This window comes from Rhincodon typus, chromosome 4 (assembly GCF_021869965.1).
Source record: "Rhincodon typus isolate 14 chromosome 4, sRhiTyp1.1, whole genome shotgun sequence".
Classification (NCBI taxonomy): Eukaryota; Metazoa; Chordata; class Chondrichthyes; order Orectolobiformes; family Rhincodontidae; genus Rhincodon; species Rhincodon typus.
The window spans coordinates 7337854-7361334 of NC_063335.1; the positions used below are offsets into that span (position 1 = coordinate 7337854).

Sequence of the window (23481 nt, forward strand, 5' to 3'; positions counted from 1 at the left end):
ACAATAAGCTCCCTGGTGACGTATGTTAATATTACCTAATTATCATTACCTAATGCAGGTCTGTTAGACCAAGGTTAACCATCTATGTTTGCCAAGAATCACAGCATGGAAGAAGTATTTCACAGCTGACTAGCTCACAAGATAATGAAAATGGAGAGGGAGACAGTCGTGCAATATATGGTAAGCAAATCTACTCTTTCAATTTCTCTCATTATCTTTATTAGAAATATAAAGATCATGAATTCTTTGCTGGTAGGAATGTTTCCATTCCATTTTTGAATACTGTAATTGGTCCTTGTTCCCCCCCAGTTGCAGTTAAGAGCTTGCATCCTACCCTCAACAACTACTCCTCCTACTGCTATGAATTGATTCAAATCAAAACCTGAAGTGTATGATGATTGACATCCTTTTGTTTTATATTTTGAACTGTTGATAAGGCTAAGGAATATTGTATACTATATGTAGATTGATTAGTTAACAGCAGGAGGTAGAAATGGTCATTTTTCTGGTTGGCAAGCTGTAACTAATAGAGTGCCACAAGGATTAGTGTTGAGTCTTCAACTAATTTACCCTCTCTAATCAGTGATTTGAATGACAGTACCAAATGTATATTTGCTCAGTTTGCTAATAACACCAAGTTTTAGGAAATTAAGTTGTCAATAGGACATAGATTGTCTCTAAGTTGAATCGACAGGTTAAGTGAGCAGGCAAAAATTTGGCAGGTGGTGTAAAAAGTGGGTAAATATGAATTGACAATGTTGGCAGGAAGAGGAGAGGCTGCGTACTTTTTAAATGAAGAGCTATTTCAGAACTCGGTGATTATAGAGGAAACTGTCTGCGTAAATGAATTTCAGAGTTAGTATACAACAATTAGGGATGCAAATGGAATATTTTTGTTTATTGCAAGGGGTAATGGAGTAGAAAAGTTAGGAAGCTTGATTGCGGCTGTACCGAGTGTTTGTTGACACCATATATGGAGTACTGTGTATAGATCTAGTTTCCTTGGAGAGAAAATTTACTTCAGAAGAAATTCAGAAAAGGTTCACTTGACTCATTGTAGAGGCTTATCAAATGAACCAATTCCTAACCTGTCCATCTATGTCCATTTGAGTTTAGAAGACTTTGGGAGGTGACCTTAAAGTGCATAAAACTTAAGGGGATTGGTGGGGATGGGTTGGGATAGACACCAGGAGGATATTTCCTCTTGTAGGGAAAACTAAAACCAAGGGGGCATAGTTGACAAATAAGATGTTTCCTTGTTGAATCAGATGAGATTTTTTTTCTCTCTCCGTGTTGTTATAATTTGGAATTCTCTTCCACGGAATGTAGTGCAGGCTAGATCTTTCAATCTGTTCAGGGCTGAATTAACATATTTTGAGAGCAAGCAAGTTGAGGATTGAGATGCACACAGTGGAAAGAGGAACCTGATCAGCTTATGATTTATTGAATGAATCGTGCAGGTCTAGTGACCTATTGCTAAGTTCCTACGTAGTATTTGTTTGTAGCCAAGTGCAAGTTATAATTGCAGATTAACATCTGTCCCATAGCTAACTTCACCACAGTTCTTCATGTCTCACGTCCTATAAGGATTCCATGCCATTCTCCCAGTGCTATCACTCACGTTATTATCTGTTCGGATGATGACACCTTTCAAAACAGTGCTGTTGACATGGGTTCCGTCTTCCATTAACCAAGTTTTCCCGCCTGAGCCCTCAACTGCATCTGACCTATCACCCATGCTTCTGTCCTTGCCCCTTCCCATCACTCTCAACAGCATGATCGGGCCCCCTTGTCCTCACTTTTCATCCCACCAGCCTCTGAGTTCAAAGGATCATCCTTCACCATTTTCAGACAACTCCAACAGAATGTCATCACCAAACACATCATTTTTCCCTCATTCTCCATGTCTGCATTTCGCAGGGACAGTTCCCTCCGGGACACCCTAGTCCATTCCTTGATCACCAACGTCATCCCAACTTCCCATGGCACCTTCCCATGTAACCATAGAAGGTGCAACACCCAGCATTTCACTTGTACCTCCTCCAATCTGGTCTGTTGCATTCGCCGCACCCAGTGTGGCCTCCTCTACGTTGGAGAAACTAAATGCAGACTGGGTGACCGCTTTGCAGAACACCTCCGGTCTGAGCACAAGCATGACCCTGACGTATTTTGATGAGCAAGCTGCCGTTCCTGTAGATGGTCATTTTAATGCAGCATCCTGCTTGTATGCCTACTTGTCTGTCTTTGGCATGCTGCAATGCTGCAGTCAATCGCAATGCAAACTGGAATAACAAAATCTCATCTTCAGACTGGGCACTTTATGACTGTACAATCTTCTGGTCTTAATATTGAGTTCAACACCTTCAGATTGTGAACCCACTCCCATTCCTTGCCTGCCTTTTAGCTTTACTTGTTGCATTCTTTGTCACCATGTCCTGTCTCCCCTGCCCCCACTCCAGTTGGACTGTGTATTCTTTCCAGTTTGGCAGTTAGACACGCCATTGTTCTGCCATTCTCACATTCCGATCACTTAATCTGTTCTATTAGCAGTCTTTCTCCCCTAGCACGCCATCCTCACACTATTGCATAAATGCAGCCTCCTCAAGTCAGCTCTGAAGAGTCATCTAGACTTAAGACATTAACTTGCTGTGTCTCCATGGATGCTGCCTGACCCGCTGTGATTTTCAGCAATTTTTGTTCTGTATCTCATGTACATAATGTGTTTCAAAACTCTGGAGCTCTACCGACACATAAACGTGGCTAAACAGATGTAAACTAGGCTTAACTAAAGCCATTCATACTTCGGACCTAGAAAAGTGAAATATAAGGCTGTTGTTTTGCAGCAGTAATTCAATGGTTTGGTCAGTCAATGGTGTAACGTTGTCTTCTGCTCTCTCTTGGTTTGTCATGGCAGGTGATGAATTTTACATTATAGTAATTATTCTGATAATAGATATGATAAAGTGATGTTTGGTGCCAGTGCTGCGCATTAGGTGCTGGCATCCCAACGTTATAGGATGCTAAGTGCCTGTTGCACAAGCCACACCCTAGTACAATCCTGAAGTGTCTGGTGATGAGAGTCAAACCTGTCATGTACAAAGCTAACCAAAGCCAATACAAAATGACTGGACGGGGGTAAGAGTGATGATGTGAAGGTAGAGATGGTGTGGAAAAATTGGGGACATGCCTAACTCATTTCACCCCTCCTGGGAGTGAAGCCACCCTGCACTCTCTTCTGCCCCACCCCCCTCCTCAACTGCAGGTCCCCTGTCATACCTTAGGGAACTGTCAGACCCCTGCAAATTACTACCTGCGGTCATATGATGTCTGAGGTGTGAAAATGGAATCAAACTGGAAAAATGTTTGGGAAGCACCGCCTTTCCCATTAGCTTTGAAACTAGCAAGTATGATTCCTTTTATGCAAAAAAACAAGACAAATCTACAGGCCGGTTAGCTTAAAATGTCATTAGGAAATTGTTACAAGCTGTTATTAAATTTATAGCAGGACACTTAGATAAATTCATGGTAATCAGGCAGAATCAGCGTGGTTTGAGAGAGAAATCATTATTAAATAAATCTATTAGAGTATTTTGGAAAAGTAACATCTGTGGAGAAAGGGCTGCTGGTGGAAGTACTGTATTTAGATTTTCAAAAAGGTGTTTGATAAAGTGCCATATCAAAGGTATCACAGAAATGAAAACTTAGTGTAAGGACACCATATAGACATGGCCTGAAGATTGACAAAATGGAAGCAAAAAGTATGCATAAATGCATATTTTTCTGGGTGGCAAAATCTAATGCATGGCATAACATTGACATTTTGCTGGGACCTCATCTCTTTACAGTTTTTATATGAAAGACTTTAATTATGGGACCAAAGATAAGGTTGCAAAATTTACTGATGGCACAAGTAGGTAGGAAAGAAAGTTGTGAAGAGGATGTATGGAAGGATATAGGTAGATTAAATGAGAGGGCTAGGATGTGGCAAATGGAGTATAATGTAGAAAAATGTGAAATTAACTACATTTTCAAGAAAAATATTTTTAAAATTATCGAAAATAATGAGCGATTGTAGAGCTCTGGAATCCCGAACGATGTGGGTGGCATAGTGCCTGTATGCACATACAGCAGCAAGTATTAGAAAAGCTAATCAAATGTTATTGTTCATTGTGAGAGGGAATTGAATACAAAAGTAGTGAGGTTATGTTTCGGTTGTCCAGGGTGTTGGTGAGACCAGAACTGGAGCATTATGTACAGCATTGGTCATCTTATTGGTCATCAAATGTAGTAAATACATTTGGTTATAGTTCAGAGAAGATTTACCAGACTAATATCTGGAATGGGCAGGTTGTTTTAACAGGAAAGGTTGGAAGGCTAGGCTTGTATTTTCTGGAATTTACCAGAATGAGAGTCAACTTGATTGAACTAAATAAGACCCTGCAGGATAGATCAGGAGAGGGTGTTACTTTTATGGGAGAATCTACAACTAGAGGGGTCACCCTTTTGAAAATAAGGGTTGCCCATTTAAAAATAAGGATGAGGAAAAATTTCTGAGGGTTGAGTCTTTAGAGCTCTCTCTGAAAAGGCAGTGAAAGCAGAGTCTTTGTAGGTTGCTAAGGCAGAAATGCATAGATCCCTGGTAAACAAGTGGTTGAAAAATTTATTGGGCATAATGGAGAATGTGGAATTGAGGTTGCAATCCATGGTCTTATTAAATGATGGAACAGGCTCAAGGGATTGAATGTCCTACTTTTGTTTGTATTTGTATTTAAATTTAATTTTAAGCTGTAGAATGGCTTGTCGTTGCATTTTAGTGCCAAAATAGTACTTTTGTATCTCCAGTGTAAAAAAAAAAAAAGTGTGCTGTATAAGCTACTATTTTTATTGATTCATGGGTTATGGGTTTTGCTGGCCAGGGCAGCCATTATTCTTCATTTCCTAATTGTCCTTGAAGATGGTAGTCATCTTGAACTGTTGAGGTCCATTGACAAGTAGTGCTGTTGGGGAATTGCAGGATATTGAGCAGCAACTCTGAAGGATCAGTGGTGGTATGTGACTTGGGTGGGGCCATATGGGTTCTGGTGTTTCCATGCTGCCCTTGTCCTTCTTGGTGGTAGAGGCTTTGCTTGGAAGATGATGTGGTGAATTGCAGTACATGTTGTAGATGGTGTACACTGCTGCCACTTTGGAGTGATTTCAAGGCGATGGATCAGGTCCCAATCAAGTGGGCAGCTTTATCTTAGATGTTGTCAAGCTTTGAGTTTGTGGAGCTATGCATATTCAGGCAAGTAAACAGCCTTCATACCATGATTTGTCTTTTGAAGATGGTAGATGGATTTTAAGGAGACGAGAGATGTCCATTGGCTGGTCCAGATCAATCTCTGATCAATGGTGAAATAACACCACTCTCCCACCCCCCAAAAAACATGAAAATAAAATTGGTGGTGGATGATTCACTAATGATAAATGCGAGTGATTGTCAAGGGAAGATGGTTAGGTTGTTCTTGATCAGTGGAAAGTGCTCAGATGTATTTGGGTGAGGGTCTTCAGTAGTCAGCCCCTAGAAGGACTCAATTGCATCACTGCTGACTGAATTGCTGAATGTAACTGCTGGATTGGGTTTGTGTCAGGTGGTAAGGGAACCAACAATAGAGGAAAACCTACTTGACCCTGTCTTCACTGATCTATGTGTTGCAGGTACATCTACCAATACATCATGGAGAGGAGTGTCTACTGCACATTTCTCAGAGATAAAATCCTGCCTTCATGTTGAGGATACTCTGTGTGTGTGTGCGCGCGCGTGTGTGAGAGAGAGATGTAGCACTTGCACTGTGCTAAATGGGATAATTTTTGAATGGATCTCAAAATTCAAAACTGGCCATTTGAGGTGCTGTGAGCCATCAATAGCAGAATTGTATTCACCGCATTCTGTAACCTCATGGCCCAATTTATCCTTCATCCTACTGTTACCTGCAGGCTGAGGGTTCAAGCCTAGTTCAGTGAATGGTACAGAGGACGTGCCAGGAACAGCTCCAGGCTGACCTTAAAAATAAGATGTCAACCTGTTGAAGCCACAACATGACAACTTGAGTACCAAGAAGAAAAACAGCTCCAAACCAATGGATCAGGTCTAAGCTGTGTAATCCTGCCACATCCATCATTGAATAATTTTTCATAGATTTTATTTCATAGATTCCCTAAAGTGTGGAAACAGGCCCTTCGGCCCAACAAGTCTACACCGACCCTCAGAGCATCCCACCCATACCCATACCCCCCTATAACCCACCTATTCTACACATCCCTGAACACTATGGGCAATTTAGCATGGTCAGTCCACCTAGCCTGCACGTCTTTGGACTGTGGGCGGAAACCGAAGCACCCGGAGGAAACCCACGCAGACACGGGGAGAATGTGCAAACTCCACACAGACGGTCACCCGAGGGTGGAATCAAACCCAAGTCCCTGGCGCTGTGAGGCAGCAGTGCTAATCACTATGCCGCTGTGCTGCCCTTGGTGAACAATTAACAGCTAACAGGATGAGGAGGCTGTAGAAATCCCCATCCTCTACATGGGAGATCAACATAACACTGGAAAAGAAAAACCGAAAGAACTGTGGAGGCTGTAAATTCGGAACAAAAACAGAAGTTGCTGGAAAAGCTCAGCAGGTCTGGCAGCATCTGTGAAGAAAAAAAAGTCAGAGTTAATGCTTTGGGTCTGGTGACCCTTCCTCAGAACTGGACCCGAAGTATTAACTCTGGCTTTTTTTTCTTAACACTTGAAAAGACTAGGCTAAAGCAGTTACAAAAGTCTTTGACCACAAATGCTGAGTAGATGATCCATTTAAAACACAGCATCTGCAGTGTTTTGCATCTGAAAGAAGCGCAGAGAATGCTAGAGAAACTTCACAGATCTGGCGTGGTCTCTAGAGAAAGAAAATGAGTTAATGTTTTGAGTCTAGTATAGTCATACAGGAATTAAAGCATTAACTCTGAGTGGATGATCCACCTCGGCCTCCTCCATTGGTCCTCAACATCACAGGTGCCAATCTTCAGCAAATTCAATTTACTCCATGTGACATCAGAAAACTATTGGAGACTACAAAGCCTATTAACCCTGACAACATTCTGTCAACAGTACTGCAGACTTGTGCCCCTAACCAAGTTGTTCCAGTACAGATACAACACTTGTATCTACCCAGTAATGTGTAAAATTGTACAATATATCTTGTTCACAAAATGCAGGACAAATCCAAGCCTGCCAATTACAGCTCTGTGACCTACTCTTGATTATCAGGAAGGTGATGGAAGGGGTTATCGACGGTGCAACCACAACTAGATAGCAAACTATACTGTTATTGTTTCTTATAATTCCCAAACTATCTCGCTGGATGTTGCTTGAATATAACTCCAGATATTCCAATGCAAGAGTGTCAGTAGATGTAAACTTAATGGGTGTGTATTGACCTCTGACATTTAATAAACACCTGATAGTACATCCGGTGTAGGAGACTTCCCATTCATTCCTAGACGTATTCAACAATATGAATGACAGTGATTTCCTGAGACCATTAGAGAACTCTGCATTCTCTTGTAACCAACTCTGGCAACTGCTTCCAGCACAGGGGACCTTGAGTATAAGTTAGGTTGAAGACTTGTGCTACGTGGTCATTCTAAGCATATGTTTGAGATTTTGGTTATGTATCTCTAACTTAGTGCATCTTTACAACTTGATGTCCCTAGTGACTCGAGCCAATTAGTATTTTTTAGTATTTAGTATTTTTTTCTTTTTAGAAAGTATCTTTGTGTATAAACTTTCCAGATCTTGTGTGACAGGATTTTCTGGATTCTAAGATATTCTTAGCCTTGCACAAAGGCAGACAAATTTTTTTTTCCCCGACCTCTGCCTGGCCGAGGGGAGCTTGTATTCAGCCCCACACCCTCATTTCTTTTAAAATCTGTCACTAGTCTGAGGCACCTTGTGTTTAGGAGGTGTGGAGGCCACACCCCACTCAGTGCTGTTCCCACGTGCAGTCTGCAGTGTGCCTTACTGCACTATGCTATCTCCCTGCTGCTGTTGGCATGGACAGCTCCCATTACTGATGGAGAGACTCAGCCTGAACAAACCGGGAAGTAGAATAATTCCTTTCAATCTGCCATCATTATCACTTCTCTGCTCCCTTCCCCAATATTAGGGCAAGATGGAGAATTCCAGGTGGGGAGGAAGGATTGAGTAATGAGGAAGGAAGGCATGTGTGCATGGGGAGGTGGGTTGGAAAGAATTGAGTCTGTATGTGAGAGGTGGGGGGACTAAAGCAGAGCTGATTGCCATGTTTGGGTGAGGGAAGACAAGCCTCATTGAATCGTTTCCATGAAATATAGAGAATTTATTTGAAACTTGCATGAGTGCATAAATACTTGCGAAAATGTTATTATAAAATTGCAGAAATAACTGAATGAGTTATCTGGCTTTCATTCTGTTTTTTCTGTTTGTACATTTTGATGCAACTAAGTGTCTTGCGAGGTCATTTTAGAGGGCTGAGAAGAGTCATTGCTTTGGGTTTGGGGGTGACAAATAGGTTAATCTCACACTGGAGAAGGAAATATCCTGACCTAAGCTAATGAACGTTAATGAATCAATTTGAGTGTTTAGAGTAATAGCTTTGCTAGTGCCAGCTTTTTATTACTGATTTTTGAAAATTACAAGTAACTCCTCTTCACCAAATCATCAAGGAGAAGGGACACCACAGTATGTAGTGGAGGTAAAGCTTAAGGATTACATCTAGTGGGCAATGCACAGTTTACCTTTATCAAAAAATAACACTTAATTTTTGGTTGTGGGTACTACATTGAAGTCTATTTTGAGACATTAAACTATTCAGTATGGAATACATTTGCTCTTTAAATCTGAGATTGTTTAGATAAACTGGGTTAGTTATGATTGGCGATTGCTTCCTTGTCTGTCTTGCCGTACTCCTGTCCACCAGGATGATTCTGATGCTAAATGTCCTGAAAAAATATAAAAATATTATTGATCTACAGAAATATTCAACCAGTCATTTTGATCGTACAGAACTTGATACCATTGAAACTGACGCATTTTTGTCAAAGCTTTTTGTCTTGCTCGTGTCAGGACAATTTGAAAGAATAGCAGTTTGACAGGCAAACCAACATTTATACTTTTGAGAGGAGAGTGCTTATTGGTTGATAAGTGGATGCTGATTAGAGGCATCACAATGGAAACTGCAGGAGTTAAGTGATTGACAGTTAACTGTACCAGTCATATTGACGAAGGCCACTTTTAGAATACTGTGTATGGTTCTGGTCACCCTGCTATAGACAGGATATTATTAAATTGGAGAGGATTCAGAAAAGATTAACTGGATGTTGCTGGGACTGGAGTGTTTGAGTGACAAGGATAGACTGGGACTTTCTTCACTGCAGCGTAGAAGGGTGAGGGGTAACCTTTACAGAGGTTTATAAAGTCATGAGGGGTATAGATAAGGTGAAGAGCAGAAGTATTTTCCTTAGGATGGGTGAGTTCAAATCTGAGGGTCATATTTTTTAAGATAACAAGGTGTAGAGCTGGATGAACACAGCAGGCCAAGCAGCACCAGAGCAGGAAAGCTGACGTTTCAGGCCTAGACCCTTCTCCAGAAAAATCATTTTTCTGGAGAAGGGTCTAGGCCTGAAACGTCAGCTTTCCTGCTCTGGTGCTGCTTGGCCTGCTGTGTTCATCCAGCTCTACACCTTCTTATCTCAGATTCTCCAGCATCTGCAGTTCCTACTATCTCTGTCATATTTTTAAGATGAGAGGAGAAAGATTTAACAAGGACCTGAGGAGCAAAATTTTCAGAGGGTGGTTCATGTGTGGAATGAACTGTCAAAGGAAGTAGATGCAGGTGCAGTTACAACAATTCAAAAACATTTTGTATAGGTACATGAATAGGAAAGGTTATGGGCCAAATGGGACTAGTTTAGTTTGGGAAATTTGTTTGGCATGGCTAAGTCAGACCGACAGGTCTGTTTCTGTTCAGTATGACTACAAATTGCCACAGCAGGATTTGAATACATCTCTAATGTAGTAATGTAACCATTATTCTATCCAGTTAAATATTAGAATTTATGTAGGAGTCCTGATGAAGGGTCTAGACCCAAAACATCGACTTTCCTACTCCTCTGCTGCCTGACCTGTTGTGTTCCTCAAGCTTGACACTACCCACTTAGCATTTATGTACATATTTAGTATTTCAAAATTATTAGGCAAAATTAATAAACTGCAAGCTGTGGTTGGGATTTTTTTTAATCATTCTTCTGTTTGTTTACATTTTAGTATACCATGCCATCTATCTGGAAGAACTAACAACAGCAGAACTTGCCAAAAAGATTGCTGCTATCTTTAGTATATCCCAAAATCAAATAAACCAGGTGTACAGACAGGGTCCTACAGGTATTCATGTTCTCGTCAGTGATCAGGTGAGTGGATATTTTGTTGCATCATAAGAAGTCAGAGAACCATCTGCACTGAGCTCAGCAACTACCTTCATGGCTACGACTCTCTGTAAGGAGCTTGATTGAGATAGTCCTTAACTTTGTGTATTAATTACATTTCTTTACCCACATGAGAATGTAGATGTCAGCATTGTCTCCTTGGCAACACACTGAGATAAAAGGCCTGAATAACACCAGACTCCGTGTAAACAATGACTGGCAAGAGCTACCTTTCAGACTGTTGCGCACCCTTAGCGTGAAGGCCCGTCTTCCTGACTGGCGAGCAAGAGCTTAGGAATGGGGTCAGTTTTGGGTTCCAAACTCATTTTCTTGGTTATAAAACAATGGCAGTAGGCCTTTCCTCTAGATGTGCCTTAATCTTTCTAATATCTAGAGCTGCTTCGCTTTATTGATCAGCAAGTGAGGTTGAACATGACTACATAATTGAAAATTAGCATGAACAGTTGCATTGACAGAAGAGTTTTCAGTTTGCAATGAGCGAACAGCAGTAAAAACATAAACTTTAGAAACAGCTTAAATTGAGTTTGGCAATTGTGGTTGCCACCAAATGTTTGGAGAAATGACCTGTAGTGATTCAAATTTGCTCTACACAGAACAGCAATTTGTATTTGATTCTTTAATAAAACATCCCAAGGTGTCTGACAGAACATCATAGAACAAGTATGACACCATATCATGGATGAAGGTATTTGGTCAGATAGCCAAAAGCTTGGTCAAAGCGGTAGGTTTTTAAGGTATGTCTTAAACAAGACAAGCAAGATGGAGAGGTTTATGGAGGGAATGCCAGAGCATAGGGTCTTGACAGCTGAAGGCATAGCTATTAAAGTTGGGGCAGTTAAAATCATGAATCATCAAGAATTTCAGATTTGGGGAAGGTTCATTGTGGGAAGAGATACGAAAATTTTAAAAAGGAACCTTGCTTAACAAACCTAGGTGGTGGAACATGACTTACTGTGATTATGGATACGGGTAGTAGAGTTTTGGATGACCTCAAGTTGACAAGAGGATAGAACGTGGGAGGACAGCCAGTGTATTAGAATAATCAAATTTAGAGATAACCAAAAAATGTGGACAAGGGCTTTAGAAGCAGGTGAACTAAATCAGAGCTGGAGACTGGTGATACTTTAAAGCTGGAAATAAGCAATCTTCGTAATGGTGCAGCTTTGTTTGGAAAGTCATTTCAGTATCATAAACACTCTGGTTTAGCCTCAGAGGGATAAAATCGGTAGTTGGGGACGCTTATCAAGGGGACCAAAGACGAGGGCTTCAGTCTCCCTAGCACTGGATGATAAAAAAGCAATCCGAGTTTAGACTGGAGAAGTAAGTAAAGCTGAAATTGACATGACATGAATTATAAACAATGTTTGCCTTTGGGACTGGAGTTATGTTCAAGTGTCTACCTTGGGCAGTAAAGTAAGTCAAATTTGACACATGACTTGGTGTTTGCTCTATGAAACAGGTGGGATGTTTTAGTCCAAAAAAATCTCGTTGTTGATACTTGTGTTGCTAAAGGCATTTAACAAGCTTTTGGACTGCAATGAAATTTAAAATAGATGTTTTAACGACTTTAACCATCATTTGTGCACGAGGTGGACTGATGGAAATAAATCATGTTCAGACATTAATACTGTGGATATTAATATTACTATGTTTTACATGCACTTGGTATTTGTCCACCCTTCACCTTTTGGCCATGACGTGCATGCAATACTGCCATCAGTAGTCATACTCAAATTTTCACTCCCCAGATGAATATTTTACTTTCACCTAACTGGGTGCAAGAAATAAAGCAAGTGATATGGGCTGTGTTAAACTTAAGATCTGTCCTGTTATAATTGAGATTTAAGAGATTGTTCTAGCAGTTCTGTACACCCAATAATGTCAAAAGAATGAAATGGGTAGTACTTGTGTGGGGCTGATTTGTTCACTAGCACATTGAGCTAAACAGAAGTCACACCACAGAAGCAAGCTATTTGGTCCTAGCAGCCTGTGTTGATATTTACCCTCCACATGAATAAATGCATCTGAGCATGTGTAGCCACTTTCACCCAGCTTTCTTCATCTTTGTCCCTCTTCACATAATGCCAATGTTCTTCACTATTGACCTGAATAGGCAGACCAAGTATTAATTTCATCCATGGTACCATCTTCCTACTTCACAACTGTTGGGAGTGGATTGTGGAGCAAGAACTGAGGTGAGTTCTACCAAAAAAAGCCAATAGCATTCTAGAAAAAAAAAATCAGATGCACAAAACAAAATCTCTAACTTGAGGAAGTTGTACTGAATTTGAAAGAGGCTGCCTCTAGTGATTCTTGGGAACAGAATTTATCTGGAGTCTCTTGATATAAAGATATCCTTTTTCCACTAGTTTCAGGGTAATAATTTTTTTGATCATAATTAGTCACTTCTAATATTTCAAATTAAAACACTTGAGGTTGGGTATCATTTATAATAAATGTCATATTAGGTCTTTCAAGTGTTCTTGGATTAGCAGAGGGACATTCTAGTTTGAATACAAGATTTATTTTTGATATTCTTATTCCTAAAATTGCTGTGTTCTTCTGAAAATATTTTACAGATGGTTCACAACCTCCAAGATGAAAGTTGTTTTGTAATCAGTACAATAAAAGGTTTGTATTTTTCTTCAAAGCTTGTACAAGCCAATCAAACATTAAGCAGACTTATCATACTTTTTTTTCTGTTTTACAGCTGAAAATAGCGAAGGCTACCATGTAATTTTGAAGTAACCTGTCCCATTTAGCAGTTAAGCTGGACTACGTTTTTGCATATAGAAGATATCTTTATTATGACAAAGGACATTGAGCAAATTCATGTAAATGTTAGAATCTGACTTCACTGTACAAAATGTTTCATATTGAAAACACAGCTTGACTGTTCAGTTACTTTACTGTGAGTTTGAAATTTCTGGAAATATCACTGCCACCAATCTGCACCCTCCTTGCATGTGTAGGATGCAGCAAGCTCGAGGGTAGACCTGAAAGTCCAGAAATTATGGTTCAAAGTGGTCTTCATAAATATGACAAGAGGAGGAAAATGGCCAGTAGATCCAGATTTGCACAATAATAGTCTCATTTTGAAGCAGTTCTGCTTCACCTTATCTGTCTAGTTTCTTGATTATTGGTTGAGATTGTTGAGGTATGCCAAGTTATTTTTTAAATGTTTGCCTTTTACTTTGTGCCGTAATGCATTTTACTGCCTTCACAAGATACTAGTTTCATTCTATAGAACTGTATCTGCAAGATCATATAGTGCAGTTGCTAATTTGCATTCTAAAGAGGAAAAACTATATAAAAATGTTGTGATTTCAATTCCTGTCTCAAATCAGGACATTTGTTTAATTTAAAGTTGCAGCTTGCACATTAAGTATATTTTTTCTGCTTCAAGGTCACAGGGCTTTTTATATAATAAAAAAAGCTGATCTTATTTGTTTGGAACATTTAGTGCTTTTTATTGTTTGAGTTCAGTGTCAAACCTTTTTACCTGTAGCTAAACAGCAGTTGTGAATAAAGCAAGGAGTTTCTCTGTTTTGTTTGTAAATCATAATTGCTGTTAGATCAGAGGATAGGTATGTTCTGCATTAAAAAATAAATTTGTAAATTCCATTAATCAAATCCTACGCTTTCGAAAGCTGTATTTAAAAAAAAAAGTTGTGTCCAATAATTCTCCAAGTCATAATTGTGCCTATGTGACCAAATCGCACTGCACTGAAATGTTAATAAAATCAAGTTTGCTTACTTTTAAGATGTTTTTATGGGGTTATAATGAATTAGTTGGCAAATGAGAATTTTCAGCTCAATACCATGTATGCAAGTCAAGGAAGGGTCTGTTGTGACATAGTGGTTATATTCCTACCTCTGGACCTCAAGGTCAGGGTTAAAGTCCCACCTGCCATGATGGTGTCACAAGATTTCCAAATGGTTTAAAAATGATTAAGTTACTAAAGGAAAAAAAAAACTTGTTAATTTGGCTGTTCACTTGAACTTCTGAGTTGTCAAAATTGTGTTTAAACATACCATCAACAGTAAAAGATTTTAACATTCATTTATGGTTCAATTAGCTAGTGAAACATAAGCATCAGCAACTTAGTTTTGACTTGGATCTTAATTATGGGATAAATTCACACTGTCTGTGTAATAGTTTTTAAAATCATTTTGCAAGTGTCTTAAACCCTGTACAATGTGACAATTAAGTTACATGGGTCATTGCTATCAATTTTATACAACAATGTGGAATGTTGGCATTTATCTGACAATTCATTTAATTTACAAAGTGATGACTATCTGTAGCTTTGGACCATACGGAGGATAAAAGTGGAAAGTATCCATTGATTTCCTTTTGAAATCATTGACTTTCCACTTTCATCACCTTTAGTTGTTGTATTTTTTTTTTAAAGAAAGGCTTCCCCCATTTCTCTCATCTTAATCTTAGTCCTTTTTACTATAGCCAGCAGGAACACTTTTGTCAATCTTGTCTAAACTTTAGAATTTCAATTTATGAAGTAATTTAGTATGAAATATTCCAAATTTAGGTTCTGCCATCTACATTAAATAGCACAGTACAGTCCTACAATGAAGCACCACCTTGTTTCTAGATGCTTGCTGATGTGCAGTGCGTCACACTGTTTTAAAGTTTCCTGGAATTTCAGTTTTCAATGCTTGTATTTCATGTGGAACAGGAGTTTAAAACTACATGGTATTTTTGAATCAGTCAATGCCAAAAGAACACTGGATGTTTTCTGAAGATACACCCATACAATTAACACAGTAAAGACCACTTTCCTTTGGATGTTTTTCCATTTGGTAACATTCAGGGATTCTTATCACCTTTCAGCCAATATTCTGGTCTCTAGATCAGAGACTGGAAAATGCACATTAGGGTGTAGTGATCTGTTAAGTTGCATGAGATTGCTCTGGAAATGTTAACTTGATTATATGAATTGAGCTTCATCACTGATCACTATGGTGTATCCTGCCAATGTGAAAACCCATTTACTCCTAGCCTGATGATTAGTCAACAAATCCTCTATCCATGCTAATGTTACCTCCTGTGTTAATGCTCTTATTTGGTGTAGTAACCTTTGCAGCACCATGTCGAATGTCTACCAGTTACCCTCAAACGTGCTTGTGACTTTCTGAAAGAACAGCAAAGCAAACATGAATTCACAACCATGAGGACTCGACATGGATGAATTGTTCCAGTAGTGTCTATATAGATTCTAGCATTTTCCCCATGGCAGATATTGGACTAAACAGCTAATTTCTTGCTTTGTCTCCTTTCTTCCTTGAATAGAGAATCACGTTTGGACAAGGGGTTACCGGACTCAAAATGCTGACTGTTTCTCTCTACAGATACTGACAGAGTTTCTCTGACAATTTTCTTTTTGTTTCAATATTTGAAGCATTCACGATTGTGTTACATTTAATAATACAATAATCAAAGTATGATGCAAAAACAAGTATTTTTAAAATCAAACATGAATTGCATCAATTTACAGACTGAATAAAATTGACAGCTGTCAGTTAAGATCTAGATTTTTGTGAATTTTAATTGAGCACTCACTTCCATGGTAACCAAGGAGGTACTCAACAATCAAACAAACCCACATCATATGTATAACAGTAGCTAATTTTTAAACAAAAAAAAATACAATTCTCTAAACCGGGATTATCATTTAAATAGTTGGCTAATTGTTAATATAAACACAAATTATGGTAAAAAGTTTAAGTACTGAATATGTGATAAACTTCTACAAACTTAGAAAAATTGTTGATAAGCGTATGGTTTTTTGCATTACAACTGTAATATCTCATTAAGTGTACACTGATTTAATTTGATATCAAGCCTGTTGTTTTTGTTCATGTAATCACCCATAATTCACTGTAGAAAATGAATTTAACTGCATACTTCCCTTTATATTTAAAGTTAAATTTGAATTCCAGCAGGTTTCATTGCAGAGAAGTGCTAGACAAAGAAATTGGAATTATTACTTTATTCCATTTTAATGTACATTTTAATGGTAAGATGTACAGTAAAGCTATAAACACTTGCTAAGAATCCAGCTTGTCAATTTTGAATTTTATACATTGATACTTGACAAACTTTTCACCCCCAGATTTAGGATAAAAGGTCTTTTAAATCAGTTTAGATTAAATACATTTGAATCTTCACCATTCCTGCTGTAGAAAGACAAGTGGCCGTATGCAAAAGTGAACAGAAAACATGTGCTGACTACTGCATATCGTCTTTTATTCAGAATTCCAAAATTACATTTTTACTGTGATATGCAGATAGTTTTAAAATTGGCTTTAATCCTAGAAACAATCATGCCTTATTCAGATCAAGTCAAATATCACAAGTCACTTAAGATAAAACCAATTACTTTTTTGTGAAAACATATTACTGATTTGTATCCCGCTCAAACAAGATATTCAACACGTATTTTTCAAAGTAGCTAATGTGTATTGAGAATGTCGGTCCTAATGGAAGAAATGCAGTTTCACAATTATGTGAACTTAACTGTTGCCAAACAAAGATCTTTCCATAGCTACACGTACAGAAATAAAATTATCCCAAACACTACAATATTGAAGCCTAAGGCCAATTAACCAATGTGGCTTCATCAGCTACATGCCTGACACATCACAATGCAATTGGTTAGTGAAGCAGTCTGTACCATTGAATGCTGATTTCAGGTATGGTCATCATTTCAACATTAATAGTGGGGGATGGCAGTGAGGTCATAGTATTTGCATTGGACTTTACAAGAAAGCATTTCTGTTATGCATGGGATCTTATACTATATCATTCCACTCCAACCTTCCCTTTAACACTTGGTCCAAGTTTAGACCTTTCTCTAACCTAACTCCATTAACTTTGCTATTTTCAGTAAAATTGACAAAAAGTTAGGTAAATCAGGTTGTGTAGTGATTTCTTCCTAGAGCTTTTCCCCTATTTGGAGATCCAAGATCACAAGTGCAAGAACAAGTCACTTTCACAGTATTTCTTAAATACAAAATCTCATGTCAAAGGATAATGCAGCATCTGCAAAGCCGTTGTCCACTGCCTCCCACTGAAGGTGGAGGAGTAACTGGGGCGAAGTAAGCGTGAACCTTGATGTCTGGTAGATGGGCCTAGAAACAGTGAAGAAAGCACAAAGCACTTTATACGTGTAATAAGGAAACAGAATGTAAAATTAAATGCTGAGCGGGTCTGATAGCATCTGTGGAGAGAAAAAAATAATTTTTCAAGGTTTGAGATCTTTCATAGGAAACCTACACCTGTGCTCCATACTGCAGGTGTATTCTCACCAGTATTCAATAATCCCACATCTTTATATTAGAGACTAGCATACCATTGATCCTTTTCATAGAATTAATATGCTGGTGCAACTAGCTATGATTTATATACAAGGACTTCAAACCTTAATGCAAACATTTACTTTCCCTTAAAAAAAAATCCTGCTTTTCCATTCTTTAAACCAAATTGGATAGTTTCACATTCATCTATATTACTCTCCAGCTGTCATCTTTTTACACCAATATAAAGTGTGAGGTTCATCTTTATTTTGCTATCAATGATTTAGTGTTTGATTTTGAGTTCGTGTGTCAGGGTTTTGATGTGTGTTTTTTGAGTGGATTTAACGATCAACTTGTAGCCAGTTGCTTTTTTAAAAAAAGGTGTGTTCCTGGTATATATGGAGTTTTGTTTTACATTGGGACAGTTTTTGTAAGTGAAGCAAGTAAATAGTTGTGCATTAGGCATTCAGTCTAGGTCAGTTCCCTCTTTCAGTCTTCTAGATTTTTAAACCTTTGATAACTGACTTGGCTAGTTTGCTTATAATTCAGGTGGTAATCCAGGATTATTAATTTTAATTTCATACTCTTGTTCCTCAAATTCAGTTTGGTCTTTGGTTCTGACTTGGACCACAACAATTGGACTTCTGGTTTTTTGACTGTAGCAATCCATTCCACTCAAAGCAAAAACTTTTTATACTGGCTGGTGACTTTCATACCTAAAAATAGATGAACAATCAACTGAAATAAAAACGTAAAGCAGTGCTCTGATGGTCATAGCCTGCCCTCTTGAAATTTTCAAGAATAAAGGGGTGGAATGTTCACTCCGCAAGATTTTCCACTTATGCCAGGAATGGGTCAGCCCAACCATTGCATTGAAAGAACGGGGAAAAGTAGCTCAGGAAACTGTTTTAGTGGATATTTTTAGTCAACATTTTCAGAGACGTCATTACCCCTGGAGCAGGTAGGACCTGGGCTTCGTGATTCAAATATAAGGACACTGTCTCTGTGGCACAAACTTAGAAGAATGATCCATGTTCAGTCACATGGTTCTTCTCGGTAATGGTCCTTTGGTAGCAAAGCGATCATTCAGAACAGTTCTTATTTCACAGTCAAGATGATAATTGTCACCAGTTATCGTGGGGGGAGAAAAATGTTCTTTCCCCAGAAATGTCTTCAATTTTAAAAAACCTTTTTATTTGGTACTAACTAGTAATTACAATATTAACCTGATCACAGAATGACTGAAAACAAAGAACTATGCAAACTTCCAAAACTGAATAAAATTGGGTCACTGGATCATAAACAGATTTTTTAAAGTACATACTCCCTTTACTGCAAGTTATTTGGATGAAAAAGACTCATCCAGTAAAAAGAAACTTGGTGAATTAAGTATTCTATATATCTTAGATTTTTTTAGGCATATTATCCAAATTTTAAATAATTTAGAATTGGAATGCTCAACATTACATTTTCTTCTAATAATTTCTTTGGCACAGAGCTATGCCACAGCTCTTTAAAGCATATCATTTATGAGAGTACAGTTACAATGTTTTAAAAGACATTTACATGAATGAGAAATGTTTGGAGGGGTATGGGACTAGTTTAGTTTGGGATTATGGTTGGCACGGACTTAATTCCAGTGTTGACATAGCCACTTCTTCAATTATTAATGCAATTAGCATTACGAAGCTGTGTCAAGAACTGGTCTCTATTCTAAACAGCTTGAATATAATATTGTTTTCCTTTATTGATGAATCAAAAACAGGATTGCCAATTCAGTCATCAAAATCAGGGTGGAATCAACAAATCTAGTGCCAAACAACATATTTGTGTTATCTGCAATCTCTGATGCTGGTTCAATCTGCTCAAATCAGGAACTGACTAGTGTACTAATGAAACTGCATTTAGATATAGTGAATGATGGAACACCATTATTAAATGCTTATTCTTAGCAATGATCACAACAGATCACCATATCAGGGAATATTTCTACTTGTATATCAAACAAAGAACTACAGATGCTGGAGATCTGAAACAAAAACAAATTGCTAGCGAAATAAAGAAGGTCTGGCAGCATTGATAGGAAGAAAGCAGAGTTAACACTTCTATTTACTTTTAAATATATCAAGGAATTCGTTTTGAAGAAGAGGATTTTTATTATACTGCCCAACTGCACTAGTTCATAGAAGATTTGATTATCCAAATAAATTTTAGCAGAAGAACCAATCGAATTCCAAGTTCATTGAATGTAAATGTTGCCTATTTTGCATCATCTCTAACACTAATTTCTAGTCCAAGAATTCAACACTGACAGAAGTGTGAGTTTCCTTTTCCTCATTTGCTGTCACTTTTAATTAGAATTCCTTTCCAATTTCTCCCTGTTTTGGTGATGACCTTCCAATCTCTTCATGGTGACTTCAGAAAAACTATTATTCCATATCACTCTTCAGTATAATCTCCCCGACCTGCTGTCCATACAAGTGTACTACTGACAAGGGTGATTGGATGGTAAGAAACTCATTTGTCACCTCAGATTCAGTTAGTGCCGAAACAAACTTCTCATTGGCCTATTTAGACCAGATGGACAATAAAATCAAACTTGCCTGGTCAATGTGGTCAGTATAATAGTAGGCTTTCAATTTACCACTCATTCCAAGTACTAAGGTTCAATCTGGTACACATGGTTAGTCAAAATGAAGCTGAGCTAAAGTTGTTCTTTACCCTTATTCTTTTGATTCCTGCCCGAGTGACTTGCTGACAGTCATACAATTCTATTCTCTCCAGGTTGTGACAGTTCTTCAAATGTTCAAGTGTCACATCAGTGATGAGGGGACAATTGTCCAATTCTACAACCTGAAGTCTTTCATGGCCACAGGGACTGTTGCTTAAGTGACGGATACCATCATCTGTAATCAGTTCACAGTGAGATAAACTCTGCAAGACAAAAATAACTAAAAATGTGATTCATGTTACAAATAGAAATGATGAAATATCAACCTTTATTCTCTTGGGTTGCAAAAGAATAATTGCTGAAGATGTCACTTCACAAATATATATCTTTAGGAATCATAGAATGTTTACTGCGCCCTCCCGGTCCTTAGAACAACCATTCACCACCACCGTCTGTTCCTTGTCACTCAGCCAACTTTGCGTCCAAGTCACCACCTTTTCTTTGACTGCAGTATCTTCAACTTTACTGACACTTTTTTCTATTATATACTATTTCAACTTTTTTCTGGTGTCCACATACACCGTATTAACTGCATTACCCTTATTGTCTCTATCTTACTTCAAATCAAGTGAGCTAAATATACTCGTACAGTACAAAAACAGACCTGTAGTCCAACTCACCCATGCCAAAGGAGTTTCCCAAACTAAACTAGGCCTAATTTCCTGCGTTTGGCACATATCCCTCTAAACCTTTCCTATTCATGTACCTGTCCTAGTGTTTTAAATGTTGTAACTGTACCTGCAACATGCTTTGCATTTAATAGGTACATGCTGGCTTTCCTTCATGAATCCATATTGTCTAAATGACTTAAATTTTCTTTTAAGAGCTTTAACTCTACCTGGCTACTCTGTAGTGGAATGATAATAAAGTGTGTTACTTCTGCAATTCTCCAATCCTCTGATTCAATCCCTGTGTCGAAGGAAGACTGGAAGATTGTTACCAGCACCTCTTCAATTTTTCTTAATTACTTCCCTCAGTACCTTTGATGTATCACACCAGGTCCTGGTGACTTATCAACATTAAGTGCAGTCAACCTATCCGAAACCTCTATCAAACTTCAGTCCATCCTTGTGTTTTATTAAGAATTTGGCATCTTCTTCCTTTTTGAAGATAGATGCAAACCACTCATTACCTCAGCATGTCCTCTGCTTCCAAATATAAATCTTTTTAGGACTCCGACTCCACTGATTTTCTCACTATTTTACTATTTATAGGTCTGTACAGCACTTTTAGGTTTCTTTTGCGTTGGCTGTCATCACTTCTCAATCTCTCTTTTGCTCATTTCTCACTTACCCTACTAATCTTTCACACAGCTTGCTTTCTTGCAACATCTACCTGACAGGATACACACCTTTTTTATGTTCCATTATCAAAGGATCTCTAGATTTGTTCATCCTACATTTGTCTTCATGCCCTCAGCATCAACTGGTAATTTTAAAAACCTCACCTTCCAAAAGCTTAATCAGGCCAAACTAGGAAAAATTAGTCAGCAAGGGTCACCAGACCTGAAACATTAACTCTGATTTTCTCTACACACATGCTGCCAGACCTGCTGAGCTTTTCCAGCAACTTCTGTTTTTGTTCCCGATTTACAGCATCCACAGTTCTTTCAGTTTTTATTTAGGAAAAATTAGTATTTCAAGCATTGTAAGCATGTTTGCAAAGCCTGCCATCCATAACAATGATTTGTATTATATAGCATCTTTAACCGTGAAAAGTATTGCATGGTTTTTGTAGAGAAATCAAAAACCAAATCAAAACCAGAAAAATGCTGGGAAGTTAGGCAGCATCCGTCCAAGAGGGAACAGTTAACATTTCAGGTCTGGGTAACCATGCATCAGAACTGGGAAAAATTACAGCATAAATGGGTTTTGACAAAAGGGTGCATGGGACAAGGCAAAAAAAAAAAAAAAGCTCCTTAACAGGGTGGAGGACAGGAACATTTGTCTTCCAGGGCCAAAGGAAATGAAACAAAAAGTTGCGCTAGAGCATGGAATGGAATGAAAAAGAATCAAAACAAGGAGAAAAAAAACAAAACAAAAGGTGACAAAAGTTTAGAGTCTGAAATTAGTTGAAAGAGGAGGTGCTAACCCTCATCAGAGCTTATTTCAGCCTCAGTGGACCAGTACAGTCACAGAAGAGAATGCATGAGAGCAAGATGTAGAGGTAAAATAACAGGTCACTAGACTTTCAGGATCATGCTTGCAGACAAAATGGAGATGGTCCACAAGATGGTCACCCAACCTGCATTGGGTCTCTTCAATGTTGAGAGATGACATTGTGAACAGCAAACAGAGAGGACTAGATTGAAATTACAACAGGTGGATCATTGCTTCACCTGGAAGGAGTGTTTGGGCCTTCAGTGAGGAGAGAGGTGTGAAAGTGTATGATCAAATTCGACAGAAACAGAAAACAAAGGCAGAAAAAGGGTACATAAACGAAACAAATAGAAATCCTGCTACAAATCTCTTTCAATCAATATTTTTCCCGCCCTACCTTATCACAACTTCCCTTTCGCCCTTTTCTTCAAAGTAAATTCAAAACTTACCTTTCTAACTTTCCCTATTTCTGTATAAAAGGTTACAAATGTGAAATGTTAACTCAGCATTCCTCTCTCATAGATGTAGCCAGATCTGGTTATTTCCAGCAGTTTGTTTTTATTTCCAAAGGTTCATGGTTTAATCAGTTTGAGAAGCAACAAATAAGTTTCAAACAAACGAATGAAAGTTGCTCTCAAATATTGCAACATTGCAAGACCAGACTTAGGGGCAAACAACTGCCTATTGGTATCATCACTGGACCGTTAACTCAGAGACTCAAGTAATGTTCTGGACAGAGATTTGAATCCTGCCATGGCAGATGGTGAAATTTAAATTCAATAACAATTTGGAATTGTGTCTAATGACGACCTTGAATCCATTGTCG

At 38.3% G+C, this 23481-nt stretch overlaps 2 protein-coding genes across 11 annotated transcripts in view; one reads left to right on the forward strand and one right to left on the reverse strand.

Annotated features, from left to right (window-relative positions):
* The window catches only part of LOC109929990 (upstream-binding protein 1-like), a 63376-nt gene extending 47317 nt beyond the window's left edge, over nt 1–16059 (forward strand). For 2 of the 10 annotated variants that reach the window (XR_007261842.1, XR_007261846.1), the window contains 5 exons: nt 59–180; nt 10330–10472; nt 10630–10789; nt 13088–13139; nt 15820–15879. Coding sequence is in view for 5 of the 10 variants with exons in the window: in XM_048595436.1 (XP_048451393.1) it covers nt 59–180; nt 10330–10472; nt 13088–13139; nt 15820–15899 (397 nt within the window). In the remaining 5 variants the exon portion in view is untranslated. The other 8 variants (XM_020529540.2, XM_020529541.2, XR_007261845.1 and 5 more) reach the window with 7 other exon arrangements.
* The window catches only part of LOC109929992 (F-box and leucine-rich repeat protein 2), a 136380-nt gene continuing 128870 nt past the window's right edge, over nt 15972–23481 (reverse strand). Inside the window, exons 14-15 of the mRNA XM_048595635.1 lie at nt 20547–20759; nt 15972–17660 (exon numbers count right to left, since the gene is read on the reverse strand). Coding sequence (XP_048451592.1) covers nt 17553–17660; nt 20547–20759 — 321 coding nt within the window. The 3' untranslated portion in view covers nt 15972–17552. The remainder of the gene's footprint in view (nt 17661–20546; nt 20760–23481) is intronic.